The 19,031-nt window shown below is 41.6% G+C and overlaps 1 protein-coding gene across 7 annotated transcripts in view; it reads left to right on the forward strand.

Annotated features, from left to right (window-relative positions):
* The window catches only part of SUSD6 (sushi domain containing 6), a 114,389-nt gene that overhangs the window by 52,058 nt on the left and 43,300 nt on the right, over positions 1-19,031 (forward strand). For 6 of the 7 annotated variants that reach the window (XM_027642557.1, XM_027642552.1, XM_027642558.1 and 3 more), the window contains 2 exons: positions 11,776-11,957; positions 16,430-16,459. In XM_027642557.1, the coding sequence (XP_027498358.1) occupies positions 11,837-11,957; positions 16,430-16,459 (151 nt within the window). In that variant the 5' untranslated portion in view covers positions 11,776-11,836. The remainder of the gene's footprint in view (positions 1-11,775; positions 11,958-16,429; positions 16,460-19,031) is intronic. The other variant, XM_027642559.1, reaches the window with a different exon arrangement.

Below are 19,031 nucleotides of genomic sequence, written 5' to 3' on the forward strand. Positions count from 1 at the left end.
ATTTTCCTGTTACTTCCTCTTGCTGTTCAAGAGATGACAGGGAATTATTGCGCAAGTTTCTCATTCTGACATCTGGCTGTTTGTGTTCCTCCATATACATGTAGCATTTGCAGGAACTAACTTATCTCTGTATGGTTTTTATTTAAAATGTTTGGCTTTAGAGGAAAAGGAAATTGGTAACACTGAAAGATGGTGCAAGTGGATTTACCCAGTTGTTTTGCAGCAAAACCTTAAACTGCAGAGGTGAATGGAAAACAGCTTTGGTGAGAACCACTGCTGACTCCTGAACGACTAAATTGCATGTCAGATTTGATAAAATGGCGAAAACAAATCTAATCTTAAGAGTAGGGTAAAAAAATGTGCATTTCCTTTGAGAAACACTCTTGAAAATAGATTAAACAAACATGAAAATCCTCTGCTGTTGAAAGTAGTTTTAAATCATCTTGCTGTTTGATGGGTCTTGCATATTAATTTCCTTACCCTCTAAGCTCTTGTAGCTGATCTCTGTGGTGCTGCTTGGAGCCACTGTGTTACAGGTGAAAACATGAAGAGGATGACTTTTAAACTAGCTTGCTTTACACTAATTTTAATAACCTTTATTTAATCAATTCAGTCTGAGGGAACCTTGTTTTCAGAGACAGGAAATTGCTTGAGGATTACTGGCTGTTGCAGGACCTTCAAACTTATTTGCAAGATGTCTGGAAAAAAAAATAATAGAATCAGTCTTCCTTTACAGGCAGTTGAAACTGGAGTTGCTGTGCTTTTCCCATGAGACTGAGTAGAGGTCACTGGGAATTCTGTGTTAGGATGTTTTTTCTTGACAAATAGTTTTATGGCTTAAGTGTACTCATGCAGGGTGCTTGGAGACACATCAAACCCCCAAGAGAAGCAGAGTGACCTGTTTCCCGAGTGGATATACTGTTCACTTAGCTGCTAGTGGCTTGACATACTTATTTCCTACCCTCAGATAGTAGAGTTATATATGCCTGCTCTAAAATGCACTTTTTAGAGGGATTGGAAAGGGTCTTCCACTTTTCAGCTCTGTGTGTGTAAGAGGAACATGGAGAAGAGGTATCTGAGGAAGCATGTGTGCTATCCTTCGTGGTCATGTGCCCAGCCTGTTGACATTTGAATAGACATATGCCCATACAAGTATGGACAAGTTTAAAAAAAAAAAAGGGGGGTGGGGGCAGAAATCCAGTGAAGACACTTTATTCCCCTTCTTGCTTGTGTTTCATGGTTGCTTGCCTGGCACCTGGCTCATTCAGGGGTGGAGAACTATGACTAGAACCAGGAGAAAGGCAGCACCTGGGAGTGGTGTGCTTGGCTGAGGGACAACAGGCAGGGAGGCAACTGCCCAGGTCTCTAACAGCATGGTTTACCTCTAGGTTCTGGACCCAGTGGTAAAGAGACATTACCTGTGGCTTTTTCCAGGGTTTATCTTTGCACATATGAGTATCAGGGGGGAATCTGATCTTTGGAAGGGTTTTCCCTAGAGTTTTGAGGCAGATTGGACAAAGCCTAGCTGTGCTGCAGTCCTGGGTGGTCTAGCAAAAAAGCTAAAGTGTGAGGTAGAAGATTAATAACCTGTATGCTCTGACTTCTGGGTTTATTTCCTTCTGACCTAGCATTGGCCTGTGTGTGATTCTTGCCTGGTGCAGCCCCACTTTGTAGTCTTTCTCACTGTTGCACTAAACTGTAAGATTTACTGCCAGAGCAATGTGCTGACTTTTGCTGTTCTGCTTTGTGTAACCTTTTCTCCTCTTTCAGCTTTGTTTTCATTTGACTTCCTCTAACTAAGCAAGCCTGTGTTACCTTTGGCTATGGTGGAGCACTCTCACCCGGCTTTTTGGCTTTTAATCTGCATGGAAACCAGAATACTGGAGCCATGATTTAGGGGAAGGGTTTAGATCTAGAGCATCTTTATGCATAGTACATTATTTCTTCCACACTTTAATGTGGATTGAAAATGGAGCTGGTTTTAGGAGCAAGAAGCCTGTGTAACTTCTTGGGTCCAGCATGTTAGACTGCTTGTTTGAGTCAGAGGGGGGTTTCGCACACTTAGGGCTTTGGCAGCAAAACTCAGGTAGGAGTTTGTTACTTTTCCCCAGCTGCTCCTTCCACTGACCCCAGAGCTGTCCTGGTGCAAGGATTCAGTTTCCCCAAGACGCTCCTGAAAGATGCATTAGCATTGTGGAGGGGATGGTTAGCTATGGAGTGGGTGTGGGAGCAGCAGGGTGGCGCTGTCTAGGAGCAAGGAATCATCCTTCAGCCAAGGTAGTAGCACAGCCTGTAAGTACTTGGGTGGTGGAGGGGCAGACCTCAACCCCAGCTGGCTCTGCAAAGTGGAGATGCTGATGTACAAGAGGCAGACTAGAGTGTAGGTCAGTAAAGGCTGAGGAACCATTGCTACTATATAAACAAGGTGCCAAGAGCTGCTGGACGAGCAGTTACTATCAGGCATTGCTCCTTGCTTGCCTCAGGACACTTTGCTTTACATTGTTTGAGTTTGTTTAGTGACAGCTAGACAGAGGCCCCTCCTTGGGGAGCAGAGGAGTGGGAATCCCTCTGACACTTGCAGGGTGGGTGCAGAAGATTGACTGTGCTCCCCCTCCTGCTGCAGGTCAAAGCATCCTGGGTCCCACCTCTGGGCTACCCTAGTTCCAACTAACAGTGATTAATTTTTTTAATTTGTTTTCCACTAATAACCATACTTTGTAAAGTCTAAATGTCACTGAGTCAGAGTAGACAGAAACTGAAGCTTCAAATTGACCTTCTATTGAGATACAATTTACAGGTTTTATGACAGATTTTATTCTGTGAACTCTTACTTCTCTATGCTTCTTTCTGGCATCCTTCTCTCCTGTCCCAATTTAATGATGGAAATATTTAGCACCTTTAACACACAATCTTTGAATGATGGTTGTAGGTCTTGGGAAGATGGTTTGCCAATCTGTTAGAAAGGGACCCATCCTGGGGATTCTGCTTGGAGTGTTTGGCCTCCTCATGGTGTGTATGTATGTCCCCTTGTGACATATAATGAGCCACCATGCTTCTTACAGTGTCTCTGGCTTAGTACTTCTAGCTTGTGCTGCTCAAATCAGAATATAATTGTAACTGATCCCTTGTTAGAAAATCAAATTAGGCATAGCCTGTTGAGGGAAGCCAGTTAGAGGAAAAAAGACTGTCAGGGTCTTCTGCATAGTGATATGTGCTCTCTCTGAGCTGGTAATTGCAAGAGTGATTTAATAGAAAGCAAACTGTTCAGACTCCTATTCCCCATCCCTTCTTCTCTTGGCCCTGGAGTATTGGCTTTTGAGATTAATTTATGTCGTCTTGCCTGGAGTCAGAAATCCTCAGGTTGAGTGTTAGTGTACCTGCTGCTGATAAGAGTGCCCAGTTGGGGATCCTGCCTGGGACACCTTCTGCAGCCTCCCTGGACCGCAGCCCTGTGGGAGCAGGTCTGTGTGCCAGCAGTGTGCTAGTCAGGCTGCAGCTTCAACTGCAAGGGGGTTGAATGGGAATACAAAAATTTTCCTTTCTCAGTTGTGCACTTGCAAGAGGGATATAGCTCTGTGGAGCGAAATGTGCCCACTACCACTGTGATGGGTCTCTGCCACCTTGAGTGTTTGTGGCAATCTGTGTGCATCAGTGCTATTAGCACAGTGCATCTTAAGTAGAAAAAGCAAAAATAAAATCTAACAACTTTGCAGCTACTAAAAAACAAAAGTAAAGGGAAATAGTGAGCTAATAGATACAAAACTGAACCATGATGCTGAGACCTTTTGAAGGCCTACCCTTTTATTCCATTCTAATTTAGATCTATTGAAGTAATTCTCTGCTGTGTTAGAATCCCAAATGCAATCTTAAAGTCAGAACCAGAATTTGAAACTGTGCTTTTTAACTTTCTCAGTTTGGTCAATGATCTGTGTTGTTGGAAGATGAAGTTTTCAGAGGACTTAAGAGACAGTCTTATTTTTCAGAGTTTTTTTGTGTTATGGATTTATCTTTGAAAAGACCTTTGTGCTGACAGGCATTCAGACATCAAGGATTTGTTAGCCTGGAATGCTCTGATATTACAACATATCTCTTGCGAAGAACTTTCTATATAAGCTGGGATGCAAATAACAAGTACTGTACCGCATTTGTCTCCACTTCTTGAAAGTGGGTGAGTAGATGTTTTAATATCTGGGAAATGTGATAATTTTAAACTAGAGTTGTATCTCACACCTGTGCTTTTAGGAATAAATGTAAGGGTTTCTCCATCTTCTAGTATAGTTGCTTATTTAAATGTCAGACTGGCATTTGATAGGAAGACGACTTCCAAATGGATGTCCTCTTCAAATGGCTGTGCTGCCTGGTGATACTGCAGCTGCATGTATAGCAGACTGATGCTTTTAGCCACATTAGTTGAAATGAAAGCACAACACATTGTAAGGATGGGGAGAAGCATGTTCTAGTAGTGAGGGATTATGAAATAAGCCTTTACTGTACACGGGCCTTGTGGGACATACTCTGAACCAGATGAACACAGCTGCATAAAGGAGAAAAGCAACCTAGATATACAAGTGAGCTTACCAATCCAGTGCTGCTTTGTGAACTCTGTTACTGGAAGTAACATTTCAAGCTTGGATGTGGTTTCAAGAGGTTGTGCCTTTGCACGGCTTTTCCTTATTCTCCTTCCCTGAAGCAGAACTCACTTTACTGTGAGTTTTCTTTTTCAGGACTTATTATTTTTGGAAAGCATTCTGGAACATTTTGTGCATATGGTCCTCTGTAAATGTGCTATTGTACTCATTAAAGCTGAAAGTATGAAACCTAACTTTTCTGATGCAGTGTGGCAGGAGAAAAATGCTGAAACAATAGTTTCCAAAGGGAATACTTTTCCAAATAAAGATGTTTAAAAAAACCCCAAACAACAAAAATTCACCCAAAAACAAAACTGGGAAAGATTGTGAGATGTATTCTCCACAATACCCCAGTCTCTACTTTCTTCCATAGACTGCATAAATGACAGTATGTTTAAAATAAAAATCCTTTAAAGCAGATCCAGCAGGTTTTTTAAATAACTGTTTTCTCTTCATTCACTGGTGACATGATCCTCCTTCTATAGGCAATAGTCCAGAAATCTGCTGTGCGTTGAAGTTGTGTGCATTAACCTGTGTAACTTTCCCCGCTGCTCCTCTGCAGCTCTGTTTTGTTTCCTCCTGGTTCTTGGAAGTTCACAGCCTGCCCATAACTAGCTTCTCCTTCCTTATTTGGAAGGACAGTTGGATTTTGATCTCTTTTTCTGTTTTACTTGGGAAGAGGAAGATAAGTTTTCAGTGAAAATCCATGAATTTTAAGGAAACTTCTTAAAATCTGGGGAGCTAATGCTATTTAGGGCTTTTTCTTGGGCTTACCAAGACAAAGAAAATTGCCCTTTTTTTTTTAAATCATAAAATTCAAATATCTTCTGTGATGGTGCCAGACCTGGCATGACAACCACAGTACATGGGAATGGGAAAGGATCATTGAAAGACTGAGACTTGCCTCTGATTGTGTTTCTAAAAGTATGAGTGATGAGCCCTGCTTGTCAGTTGTTAATCCACAACTGGCTTGAGCATTTCCATCCTGCGGTGGACAGAGAAAGGTACTGAATACCACCCCTCTTCCCCTTGGCAACCTTGCACCTCTTCCTTGCATGCCTTGAGAAGTCTGTTCCTTCCTTCTTACTTACGTCTAAGGTGACGGTTGGAGTTGAAGCTTGCTTGGTCTGCTCAGGAATACCAGTGAGCCTGCTGTCCATTTCTCTTTGGGCTGCAGCAGGGAAGAAGCTCAGATATCTGTACAAAGTCTTGCCCCCAACTGCTAGCATGGAAGAGAAATAAACGGAGGAAGGAAGTGCTCCCTGCCTTTAGCCCACAGGAAAATACACTTGGCTAACCTCAGGATGAGTTTCTGAGGAGCATCCAGTGACATAAGGAGGCAAGCAAGGGAGAGGTGCAAAAGCATGATGTGGGTGCAAATGGTACTTTAGACTGTGATAGGAAGGATAGAGAAGAGGAAGCTGAGTAATAAGCTATGCAAATTGGTGGATCTCGCAGGTTTGTTCACTTGAGGTAGAAATGTTAGTGTGTCTTTCCCAGTTGTAAGGGACTAGTTATCCAGTAGGAAAAAATCCAGTTCCCTGGCTTAAAGCTTGAGTATGCCTTGGTGAGGCTGTGGAGAGTTAGGTACGTGCCATTTATCAGAGATTAAAATGGAATTTCATATTTTGGCCTGTCCACCAAGCTTCTTTCTGAGCAAACTCTAATGTTCCTTCCTGAAAACAGGAGTTCAGCATCACCAACAATTGTTGTTTTAGTTTTGGGGTTTTTTTGTTTGTTTGGGATTTTTTACCATTTTTTTGTTTGGTTTTTTGTTTGTTGGTTTTGGTTTTTTTAATTTTTTTTTTTTTTAAAGAAGCATTGTAGAAACCTTCATGAGAGAGAAGGAGGTAAAAGCTAAAGCGAGACATTTATGTGAAAGAAACAGTTGAATTTGCAGGTCAAAGGCCAAACCCTTGGCACAGATGGGGAATGAGAAAGGAAACTCAACTATTCAGGTTCCACTTCATGTTGCAATGAGGTCGTTTGCAGGAGAATGTGTGCTGATTCCAATGTCCAGAATAAGCAGCTCAGTCTTTCCTAGTGATTCTTCTCTGTAGCAGGAAATATTTGCAGTTCAGTCCTCTGCTTAATGCTGTGACTGTGCTATGCAGAAATCTGCCTTTTTGTAATTCAAATATGCAGGTGTAAAATAAAGTTACTAAGCACATCATCTGGTTACTGGACAGGGTGTGGGGAGTGTTACATGTTATTTGGTTTTTCTTATTTCCTCTTTTCCTCTTTCATGTTTTCCAGTTATCCTGCATAATTAAGAGTTGGCTGTGCTGAAAAGTCAGATTATTAAGATTTTTCTGAACTGCTTGCAGGTAACTTCAAGGGCTTTGGTTTTTATCTTTCTGCCTAGTTTAACTGAACAGTGTAACTGAACTGTGGCACTAACCAAAAATGTTAAAAATACAATTCTCTTTTTAAAAGCTTTCAATTAAATTGAAATTTAACTACAGAAAGTAAGTAGAATTAAGGATTTCTTTCATCTGCTGCCAGTTGGAGTTGATTTTTCTGGATTTTTTTATTTAGCAGCCAAGAAGATGACTTTGTTTTAAAGCTTGACTGCTCTTTGAAAGCAAACAAAATAAGGATACAACAAAACCAGCAACTAAGGGTGAAGGTTAAATCCTTTGAACCACATTGCTTACATTAGATTCCACTTTCAGCAGGACCATGAGGCAAGAACAATGCTTAGCTTTTCAAAAGGTGTGTGCTGTGCACACCCATCACTCATGCCACTGCTAAGATGTTTGCTGTGTGCATTCAAGAGTTAGCAAACAATTCCTGAGTATAATTCTGTGAGGGGGGAAAAACTATGTGGATAAAATAGAGGTTTCTGCTGTGCATGAGGATAACTAATTTTCTTCTGGTAAGTTCCAAGTATGGTATTTAGAAGCAAGCCAGTGGCATTCCAAACATACTGAACACTTCCCTAAATAAACTTTGAAGAATTCAGGTTGAAGGCCTGTTTTCCAGCCACAGTGACACAGGACATAGCTGTGCCAGGAATCTTGAGCACTATAGAGCCTCAGACTGACCAGTTTCTGGTTCTCTTTCATGTCCTGAGCATATGACTTTCAAAGAGTGCTTTTTCATGGGGACCTAGGAGTCCTGCTCTGACAAAATAAGAAAAATAAGAAAATTAAGTCATAGTCCTATGAAAATTTATGAATGCTTACGAAGGGATCTTAAATCAAGGGATTTGAGTTGGCAGCTTCTGAAGGTCTGGAAGATAAATGGCAAAGGTCTCCAAACAGCTTAGCTTAGAGAAAGCTCCTGCTGTACATGAGTGCGTCATCTTTGGAAAGGGCTGTTTGTGGTTTAAGAGCAAGCAAGAATTCTGGCCTGCATGGCTTCAGTGGAAGCTGATGCCTGTTTCAGAGACTATATGTAGAAGCAAACTACTGCTTGTTGTGGAAGCAGAGCTGGCAGTGCAGCAAGAGGGGGCTCATGCTGGAGCATCACTGTGAAATTTCCTTGATGTCAAGACTTGAAGGAAAGAATGAGCTGGGGATGGCTGTAACCTGGGAGCAATGGGTACTTTTTTCCTCATTCATAGCATCCCCTGCTCTCTCACAGGCTATTGCCTGTGTGAATATAGAGGATGGTTTATTGTGTTATCCATATTTAGTAGGTGTTTTCAAGGTTCACATTAAAAACAAAGCAAAAAACCCATCACCTTTATTGACTAATGTACTTTTAACAGAGAAGAATCTGTTCTACCCTCCTTACTCTATTTATGGGAACTGCTGGCTATACTAAATATTATCTTTGAAAACATCTCTGTTTAAACTTAATCATCGAATAACCCTTCAGCGCAGGCTGCGGCATGTGAGATAGGTCTGAAATGTTCTTGCTCTGCATATTTGTGCTACTTACTGTCAGCTTCTGCCTCATTGTTTATTGCAGAAATCAGCCCATTCCTTAATGCTGTGTGTACACAGGGAATCGCTTTGATTCACATGAGCCCATGAATTATTAAGCTCTGTCCCCAAGAGTATGTCTCTGACAATGTGTGTGCTCTGCAGCGCACTCCAGTTAACTTCTGGTGGTGGAGGCCTGAAGAGTTGTTATGAAAGCTGCTTCCCCCTGAGCTGCAAGTATAAGGAATGTGCTAAAACAACAGTCAGTTATCAGAGAATTGAATGTCTGTCTAAATAGCTTCCAAACCACCAGCTCTTCTCTGGGAAGAAAAGGATACTTTCTTATCTAGTCATAATCTCTTTCATCTTCTAATTTTGCCAAGGAACAGTCAAAGCGGGAACAAGTTCTGTTACTTGGCTGAAGCCTAAGGGAGGATCCTTAAAAGTGGTACCTGTGCCCTTTGTCTCATAACAATTCTGAGGGGTTTATCCGTGCTGTTGTCCACTAGATGGGCCAGCTACCCTTGTGCTCCTTCAAATCCCACACTGAACTAAATCAGCTTAGTGGGATATTACTATAGGCATAGCAGCAGCAATTTACAGCATTTCTGGTGGGGCAGCCTCAGGCTTCTGGCAGAGAGGATTCCTCATAACCTGGGATTTGAGTGATTTGGTAGCTGAAAAGAGATGTGGAAACCATGGCTGATTTTAGAAGAAAGGAGAGGAGCAGTGCTATGCCTTGGAGCAATCTATTAGTGAATTGAGAATAAGCAATAATTGATTCCCTCAGAAGATATTCTTGTTTTAGTTATCTCTAACTTGTTTGCTGTTCAGAGACCAGAACTGGACTGCTGACTTCCAGGTGCAGTCTTTGGGAGAGGAAAACGCTTCTGGGGCAGGGTAGGACACCTCAGGTGGCTCAGGAAATTCTGTGATAATTGCATGCCCTCTTCCCTACCTCTCCTTCTGGCCACTGATATGTCACCTGGCATGCACTGTTCCAAGGGCAGGGAGGGCCACCTTTAAAAGATACCTTAGCAGGACTTTCAGAGTTTGTTATATTAATGAGGCTTTGTTATATTGGAATGGGGAGGACAGACCTGTCTTGGTCTAATCAGAAGAGCATTTGTTGAAGATGGTGCACTGCTTTGTCAGAGCTGTAATTCTGTGTTGAGCAGTGACTCTTGGAAGTAAGCAGCCATCTGTTGGCCTGGAGTATAGGCCAGATGCTGGTTCTTCCAGTTGAATATGAACTTAAATTCCATGCGAGAGATCTGACTTGAGAGGAGGGGTCAGATGTACAGATTAACTGGCTTAGCTTTCTTCCCATGGAGTATTTCTTCATTCCATGGTCTAATTGTTGCTGAAGGAATTCCAGCAGGTAAGTGAAAGCATCATTATTCCATTCTGCATGGTGGGAGTTTGGTGAACAAAGCATTGGCTCCTTATCCATGGAAGACGTGAGAAATCTATAGGCTGTGCTACAGGCAGGGTGGGATAGATTCACTTCTCTCCTTCACCCTCCAAATGAAGCAAGAAACAAAAGGGGTAGACACAGAGTTTATTGTAGTAGTAGCTCCAGACTTGCCACATGACACTTTAAATGTCATCTTGAAATGACATTTCAAGGAGGGATGTACGCAGACAAAGAATTCTTCTTTGATAGAGACTAATTAACTTGAAAGATCCAAATTTTAAAGATAACCCTTTTGTGAAGTAAATATGAGCATAGTAGTGACATGGAACTAAGGAAAAAACCCTCTCTTCACTAGGATGACTACCAGGTTTAATGGCAAGTCTGCATATTCCCTCCCATAATGCAGCTACTGTTTTGCCTGAGTAATTGGAAATGTGAGTTACGGCTGTTTAAGTATGTGTTTCTCTGGTCAGTGCTGGTTTATTGCTTTCATCTCAGAAGTACTTAAGGATCTGAAAGTCATACTGCCTTCCCCAGGAGTGCCAGGAGTGCCAATGCCTGTGTCCCATCCATTCTTACAGGGTACAAAATTGTAGAATACCCACCTCTGCACTTCTCAAATCTGTTTTTAGTTATCCAACAGTTTTGAATTTCTTTGGGAAACTTGGCCAAATAAAAAACCTAATCCCCCTTCAGTACAAATATTCATTTATGTGAAGAAGCTGTGGCTGAATGGGGTGTCCCTCAAAACTAAATTATTCCTGTTGTCCAGTGTAAAAAACCATTAATTTCTGCAAATTTGTTTTTACCTGGGAGCTTTGGATGTGTAAGGAATAGCATGATAAAGTGTTGAAATGTGTCTCCAAGTGAGGTTTTCTTGGTTGGTTTTATTTTGTTGGTTGATTTAGTTTTTTGTTTGGTTGGGTTTTTTTGGTTGGTTGATTTTTTACTCCATCATTCACACAGTTGTCTTTATACCAGTGCTCCCCTTTAGTACACACAGATTATTAGTCTCAACTTTATTTTATTAGTTTTGGATTTATGCATGGCACTATTATTCATCCAGGTCCAAAGTTATCATTGGAGGTTATGCAGGTTAAAACCATAAGTTGGTGGAATACGTGTTCGGCTGGGTCTTAATTAAAAATAAGGCTTCAGCTTTGTGCTTTCTATATTTCCCAGCTGTGCTTTGTGTACAAGTCTGGTTTTGCTGTGACAGTGTCTTCTAGTCTATTGGTGAATCCCTCAGTCCTCAGGTATGAGCAGTGTCATATCCTGTAATTTTAATTGCTGTGCTCTATACTGTCAGAACATTATACCTGAGGTTTGCCAGTTGTTTTACATTCCTCCTCGTAAGTGTGTGTTTACCTGGTGGCTGGCTGTCAGGTTTGCTGTGCCTCTCTGGGTGGCTGAAGAAGGATTTGATTTATTTATCCTAGCTGTCTAGTACAGTCTGCTGTGTCTTGGAGACCTTCTGAAAAGTGGTGGGAGACTGGCCCTCTTGAAGATATTTTGAGACAAATCCTCCAGATGCTATGTCCTCTGGGACTGTCTTGAAAGGAAAAGCTAAAATTAATTGTGGGGTAGGCAGTCTTCACATCTGAAACATTAGCGGGTAAGTGAAAAGTTATGGTCTCATATCTATAATACAGCTCCTTTTAGTATTTCCTGTGTAGAAGATTGCCTTTTCTGCTCATGTTACCTTGTGAACTGTGAATACTTGGTAAGATTCCTAAGTGCTAGAACATGTAAAAGGTTGCTTTTTGTTTCTAAATTTCCGCTTTCCCTCTCCAGGGTTATAGGTGTTTAGCTCAACACTTACTGTTTCTTGCTTTGTCTTTGTTTTTTGTTGACTAAGGTGCTCCTGATCAACCAGATCTGTCGGATTTTTTTTAAAAAGAAATTTTGGTGGGTAAAAGATGTGCCATGGAATGGTAGCACCAAAGAGCAACACAGGATCGTCTCTTGCCTTGACTAACCATGGGTTGTTTCGTCTGCTAATTATCGTTGGTACCTTTATCTTGGAAGCCCAGGCCACGGGTAAGTGAAACCTTTGTATATGCTTCAGGGACAGGGAGGTGTATGAGGCTGGCCTTATATTGTTATGGGAAAGCTAGTGATGGTTGATGCATTTGTACACACCTCTCAGTACTCACAGGAAAAAATTCCATTGCTATTTGTTAAGCAGAGCGGGATGTCTGAACTGAACAAGTCTTGCATATTAGTAAAGTACTTGTCCTTTATCCTATAGTTTTGATTCCCACGGCTTTTTTCCCCTTCTGTTCTCATCCCTTCACTGCAGCTGGGGGCACTTGGACCATCTCAAGAGCACGGGCCGTATTTTGGTTGAATGAAATTCTCATGTAGACAGTGTTATCTGTGTGCCCTGTAGCAACTGTTCACATGAAGTAATAGAAGCAGAGACTGTCTTCAGCTCTTTGCACAACTTATGAATCTGTTCAATGTTTCCTTGTGTGTTGTCTTCTGACACCGCAACACCTGCTACCTACATCCTCTTTTCAGCTTCAGTTTTCCCTCTCCCCTTTCTAAGTTCTTGATGTTTCTGTGATGGCTAAGTGTTGTGAATAGTGTAAATAGCACTGGAATGGGATGATATGTCATCAGAGATGAGGGATCTGTGTTTTAGAAATGAGTGAAAGAAGAAAATATACCGATACTCGGAAGGTAGTACATGATATGAAGTATGTGCTTGTTTACCCAGTGTACCCTGAAGTGTGTCTTCTTTTCCTCAGACCAGCCATGATCTATTCTTTGTCTGTAGAGAGATGCCTGGTCATAGGTGGCATGAGGTAGAAGGAATAACTTTGTGTGCTCTTGCGCAGAGCTTTGAAGGAGGTTAGTCACAAAAAGGCACATAGATTTGACTTCCACAGCTGTTGCAATGTGGAACAATAGCTTGCTTTTTAAAAGGAAACCTCAGTTCTTGACATAACTTTAAAAGGTCCTATTTATCTGACATATCATGGCACCTGAAAAGGTTGCATGACCAACGCTCCTCAGCATCAGTGAAGATTGAATTGGCCTCTGTATGGTAGAGCAGAATAAACGTCAGCTACCAGGTGCACTTACAGTTGAGGTGATCCTATATGGAAAAGCCTGCTGGTGCTGAAAACTGCTGGACAAGTTGTTGATTTCCTTTTAGTATTTCTGGCTCTTTGAATTGGAAGGGAGAGGCTGCTGCAATCAGGTATCCCAGACCTGTATGTCTTACTGGTCTGATTTTGATTTTGTAGGTAATGCGGAGTGGGGGTGGCACATCTGAGAGTGATAAATTGACACAAACAGTTACTGAGAGTAGCAAAGGCACAAGGTCTTTTTGGATCTGGTCTGTCCTTGGTTTTTTTTCTAGCCTTGCTGTTGTTGGTGATAGTGTCACTACCTTGTTTCAGATGTAGGCCTATCAGATGTGCCTCCCAGCCTGGGTCTGGAGTGCACCTTCCCCATCTGAAGCTCCCATTACACACTGCAGCACCTTCAACTGAGTCTATAATCAGTATGCAAATACCTTGTGCTGCACACAGCTGCTGGATGGCGAAAAGCTGCCACAATACTTCAATGTAATTTTTGAGCCATCCAGTCACATTACAAAAGCACTAGTTAAGCATGTCAGAAGACCCAAGAGTGGTTCTTCATTGTGTTTCCCTTTCTGTGTTCTTTTTGCTTCAGAATCTGAGACCAGCTGTGGTGAACTGATGAAGGCAGATCATCAGCTAAATAGGATTATAGTGGCTAGGCACGAACTGCTTCGTGTAGGGGAAGTGAGAAAATGGAGGGGGGCCAGGATCATAGCAGAGAGCAAGAAATGCAAGGTCAAAAATCCTGGGGAAGGGCTTGCTGAGGAGCATTTCCACATGCAGGTTTTCTGAGACTGGGAGGTAGCAACCCAACTGCCAGTTGCTGGGAGGGACGGGTGCTCAGCGATGCATCATGGGCCCGGGGAGCTGCACCTGCAGAGCACGCCAGCCATGAGTAACATTAATGAGCAAGTCAGCTGAGGAGCGCAGAGCCAGATGGAGAAACAAAGAGTACTGTTGAGGTGCTTGGAAAATCATCTTTCCCTCGTCTTTGTCCCCCAACCACCTTGCCATCCTCACTTTATTACTTTACATAGCAAAGTCATTCAGAACAGGAAGAGCAAAGCGATGTTAACATGAAGCAAGATATTGTATTAAATCTCTTGGCCAGTAATGCTTATCTTGAATGTGGGGCCAATGTGACATGCTCACAATTGCTACAAAAGCTGAAGAATGTTCTCATAAAAAGACAGACAAGCATGGAGACAATAGCTGGCTCAGCTCTGAGTGAGAAAGCAGAGCTTGTGATTCCTAATATATAAAACCATATGAGGTATATTGTATTGCAGTAATTTTACTTGAGTTCCAGGAAGTGTAGAGATATATTCATGATCTGGGCAGGAATGTATTCTCTTTGCCATGTGCTTAATGCAGAGGGCAGACTCATTTTCAGTCAGCAAGCATTTGCTCTGTCCTCTGGTAATGAACTGATTTTATTTATGCATGGATATTTAAGAAAAATCCTCAGCACTTTGTCTCAAGCACTCTATCCTAATATCCTCGAGTGCCATGAGACGAATATGATAAGTTGCTTAGTCACTAAGCACACTGCAGAATTTGGGGAAACTGCTCCCTCTTCACGGGAAGATATCCATGAATATTAAAATAACCGCTGCACATATTTTAACACAAAACAAATGCAACATCTGGTGATGGGCAAGCAGTGAAGCTATGCCAGAAGAGGATTTGTGGAAGCTTGTGTTGTTCAGAAATATTTTTTAGCTTTATCACTGTTGTACCTTTTTTCCCCTATCTGGCAAGTTCTCCAAGATTATTTGGGGGAAATAATGGAGTGACAAGGCAAGGAGACTTGGAAAGCTCCTCAGTAATACTGAGACTTAGTTCTTCCTCTGTCTCTTCTGTTTTCTTTGAGGGTTCATCTGGAATGTAGCTAACAGCCGGGACACTTAGTAGATAGAGATGGGGAATTTTTAAGTGTTGGAGAGGAGCAATGACAACCTTTTTGTCTGCATTTCTACAGATATTGCTTCTCCATTCTTTCTTTGTTGCTTTGATTTTTTTTTTTTTTTAAAAATTCCTCTCCCCATCTTCCTCCTCTTTCTGTCTCTTAATGTTATCCCCAAGCTCTCAAAGGCCTTGTGTTTATATCTCATTCACAATGAGATGAATGTCTGGCCAGGCTATTTTTGGAAGAGTGACAGTGGATCAGATTAAGTTGTTCATTAAATTTTAACACATAGTCTCTAAAATACTCTGAAAGCTTCCTATGATTTATGTTCCAAATGGTGTAATCTTTCTTGGATGCATAACTAGCGCTGTCAGAAACCTATCAAAATATAAGTTGGGCCTTTCATTATTGATAATAGCATCACCTGGTCCTGGGAAATGCAAGTAAATGTGTTGGTAAAAGTACTAAACATCCTGAATTAAGCAAATATCAATACCCATAAAGGAGAGAGTTTAAACATTAACCTTTAAAAATTAACAGTAATGCGGGCTCAGGGAATCTAAGTCCATTTAGATTTAGACACAGCCTGATTTTTGTTGACTGCACTTGTGAAATGCTATAAAGTTAGCTCTTTAATTTTTAGGATTGCCATGGAAGTCATAAACTGAGCTTGAATAAAGTGAAACAACTTCATTCCTGTGTGTTGTCTCTGATGCAAATGCAGGCAATCTGCTGCTTGCTGTTGTAAGGTCTTTTCAGTGCCAAGGTTATTCTGCACAGAAGCTCTTGGATACCGCTGGTATTTGTTTGCATTGCTTAGAACAGCTTGTTAGAGCGCACTCCAGTCTTTGAGCAGATTCAGACTTGTTCCTATTCTCTGGGAATCTGTGCAAAGCAGAGGTTTTCTTTGTCTCTGATTATGCAGCTGAAAGGAAGGCATTAATGCAGCTAGGGGTGAATTCAATGGTCGTGAAAACAAGGACACTATAGCATTGGATGGCCAGACAGAAATGTGGGGAGGTGTCATGCATGAATAGGTGATCCTGATTCTAACCTGTATGCTTCACGTAAGTGTGGGTTTTGAGAAATTACAGGGTCATCCAAAGCAGTGTGCTGTTCTCCATGGAGGGAAGGAGCATTTTCTGGTGCAATTCCTCTTTCCAGTCCCTTTGGAGAGCTTAATAAGAGCAGAGTGGTATAGAAAAGCATGGTGAGGAGCTGTGGAATAATGGCCAGGCCACAAAGGTGGCTAGGAAGCAGATATAGACAGGTCTAGAATTAGACTATCCAAATAATAATATTCACACTGCTGCCACACTGATCCATGCAGTGTTATTTAAGTAATTGCCTTGAAGAGAGTAATAGGGATCTCAAGAAGCCATGTAACTTGTTTAATTTTAACCAGTTCTAGTAGTTGAAGGATGAATTAAAGCTTTGTGATGTTTAACTGCTGGTTTAAACCATGATAGCTAAATAATAATCCTGAATTTTTCTTTTGTCTCTCCTAGATTGGCTCAGAAAATCCAAAGGACCTGCATGTGAGTAAACTTATATTCACTGCTGTACTGTGAGAAATGAGTGTGTTATTTTACTGGTTAATATAAGCATCTGTGAGCTAGGATTCCCATTATAATTCTTGTTGTGTTGGATAGGCCGAGATTCATCCCTATGTCCCATTGCCGTTTTTGACCCTTGTATTTGGGAAAGATGGCTGCTCTCAGTTTGAAACTTCATATGTTTCACTGTGCTCGAAGGGATCCCTGTGCCTTCTATAGTGTTTAACTTCAAATGACTGAAGAAAACAAGAAATCAGAATAAATGTTTCGTTGAAGTGGAGAGGGAGATGCTGCTTGTGAGAGTTTTAAGGGCCAATAGAGTGTTGAGAGGATGGGCAGGACAGGCTGAGGCAAAAAAAATCTTTTTTTCCTTTAATCAAGAAAAGTGAACATGTCATCACAGACCATGAATCTTGATCTTTTCCATTGTGTACTCCTACTTGTTGTTTCATGTGCTCAGAAAAATTCTAAAATCTTTCCAGCGTGCATGTTATGGATGAATACCACTTTGGAAGGAGTTGGAAAGCTTATTTGGCTTCCTTATCTGTTCTAAATATATAAAATTTTCTGTAGATCTTTGTTAAACTATGAAATTTGATCTATTCAGTCTGAACTTTCCCTTCTCCTCAAAAAAAAAAAAAGAAAAATGAATACAGGAACAAAGTCTGAGGGGAACGGATTGATAATGAGGAATTTAAAGGTGTGAGAGAGAAATTTTACCACCTACCAAATTTTGGTCTTTAGAAAGTGGGAGTTAAGAGCTGATGGAATCCTCTGAATCATCAACTTTTATCCAATGTCTAAGTTTTACTCCTGAGAAGAGCAGTGGTATCACACACACATAGTATTAAGGGGCTTTCAATTCTTGGCCATGGTTGCTAGCAGGAAAATAGCTGTTTTTGGAAAAACCTCAAGAGTTGTCTGGTCCAATTCACCTTAGCTTCTTGGTTTAAAATGAGAACAATAGACACTGGTAGGAACTTCGTTGTACAGGGAAGCAGAAGGGGTGCTGAATGACATTTGTTCTTTGAGAGAAATTGCTTGTGAACTACAGTGCAGGTTCTGACTCATCACTGTCCTGGTGTCCTTTGACTGCTGCCTGCAAGGTTGAAGATGCAAACTTCTCTGTCTTCTTATTCAGCTTCCTTCTCTCACTGAGTCCTTCTTTATCTGCTTGAGCCAATCATTTGGGAAGAGTTTGAGTTTCTTCCTCATATCATGGGAAAAGTCCTAGCAGTGCAATAGAAGAAAGTTTGCTTGCTATCACCTTGTGCCATTTGACAATTCCTTTCCTACCTCTGTCCCTTTTGAATCTTACATTGGTTACCGTTGCTACTGAGACATTGTTTTTAGGATATGTGGAATGTTTTTTGTCTGTCTAACCCATGTCTGCCATTGCTTCTCCAGCCCTTATGTTTAGCTGTAGCACCACAAGCAGTGTGGTGTTTATGCTGCCAACTGTTAATGATTCTGCAGCGGGGATGGCAGAGCAAGAAGTAAATCTGCTCTGAACTGTGGCAAACTTCAACCTGGAGTGAATACTGCTGGATAGCTGGTGTGTGTTGTGTAAAGCTGTGGGTATGTCCTCAACAATCTGACATGGGTGATAAGGAAGAAACAAGTGTTAGGGCAAGGTGAAAAGCTGTAGCTGTTCAGCTTTTGTTGCTGAATCTGTCAAGGCTCTGTGTTAAACCCATCAATCTGTGTCTCCATGAGGGTTGCTAAAACACTACTCATAACAAGCTGCTGATTGTCAGGAGTAGGATAGGATACTAAAGGCACTTGAACAGCAAGCTCAGAAATGTTTGTACCTTTGTGAGAGTAATTGGAACCCAGTGACAGGATTATGGCTTTGTCTCAAGAGGTTGTATCTGCTTATCTGTGTGTGCTGATCTCCATCTAAAAACACATTTTCCTTTTAATTAACTGAAACCTCTGTGGAGTGTTCATCTTCCTCTGCAAACAGGAATTCCCCTGAGGCTCTACCTCTGCAAAGTGTTTTACTGGAGTTGGAGGACTGTTGAATTGCTTGCTTCCAAATGTTGTTGAAGGGATTTCAAGTAACCCCTTAGGTATGGGGCTGCTTAGATGAGTTACAGGATGTGCTAGGTGGATTGAGCTAGAGGGAGCTTGTTGCTAAACTGTTGAAGAATAAGATGAACTTTTGGCCCAGCCTACTACAGTGATCTCTTTATTATGTAAGGGAGAGAGGAACTTCTGGAGTTCCTGTGCTGAGAAGACTGTCTAGAGGTTGTGGGGGTGGTCCCTCATTGCTTGTGTACCTTGGCATGGCTGGTGCTGGATGGAGATGCCTCCTGTGTTCCTTCTCTGTAGGACCATGCTGTGAATGCAAGGGTAAGTGTATTTATCTCCTTGGCATAGTAAGAAGCATTTCAGTGGCAGCAGAAGCCAAAGAATTGAACAGTAGGGTAAAAAAAGAGCATCTTGAAATCTTGTGGGCTCTGCATTTTAGGTCTAGCAGTCATCTTAATTGAATTGGGAGAAATCTTTCTTGTTTGAGACCAGAAATAAACATTGCTGCCGCTTTTGAGAT

This window comes from Corapipo altera, unplaced genomic scaffold (assembly GCF_003945725.1).
Source record: "Corapipo altera isolate COAL_440 unplaced genomic scaffold, ASM394572v1 23b, whole genome shotgun sequence".
Lineage (NCBI taxonomy): Eukaryota > Metazoa > Chordata > Aves > Passeriformes > Pipridae > Corapipo > Corapipo altera.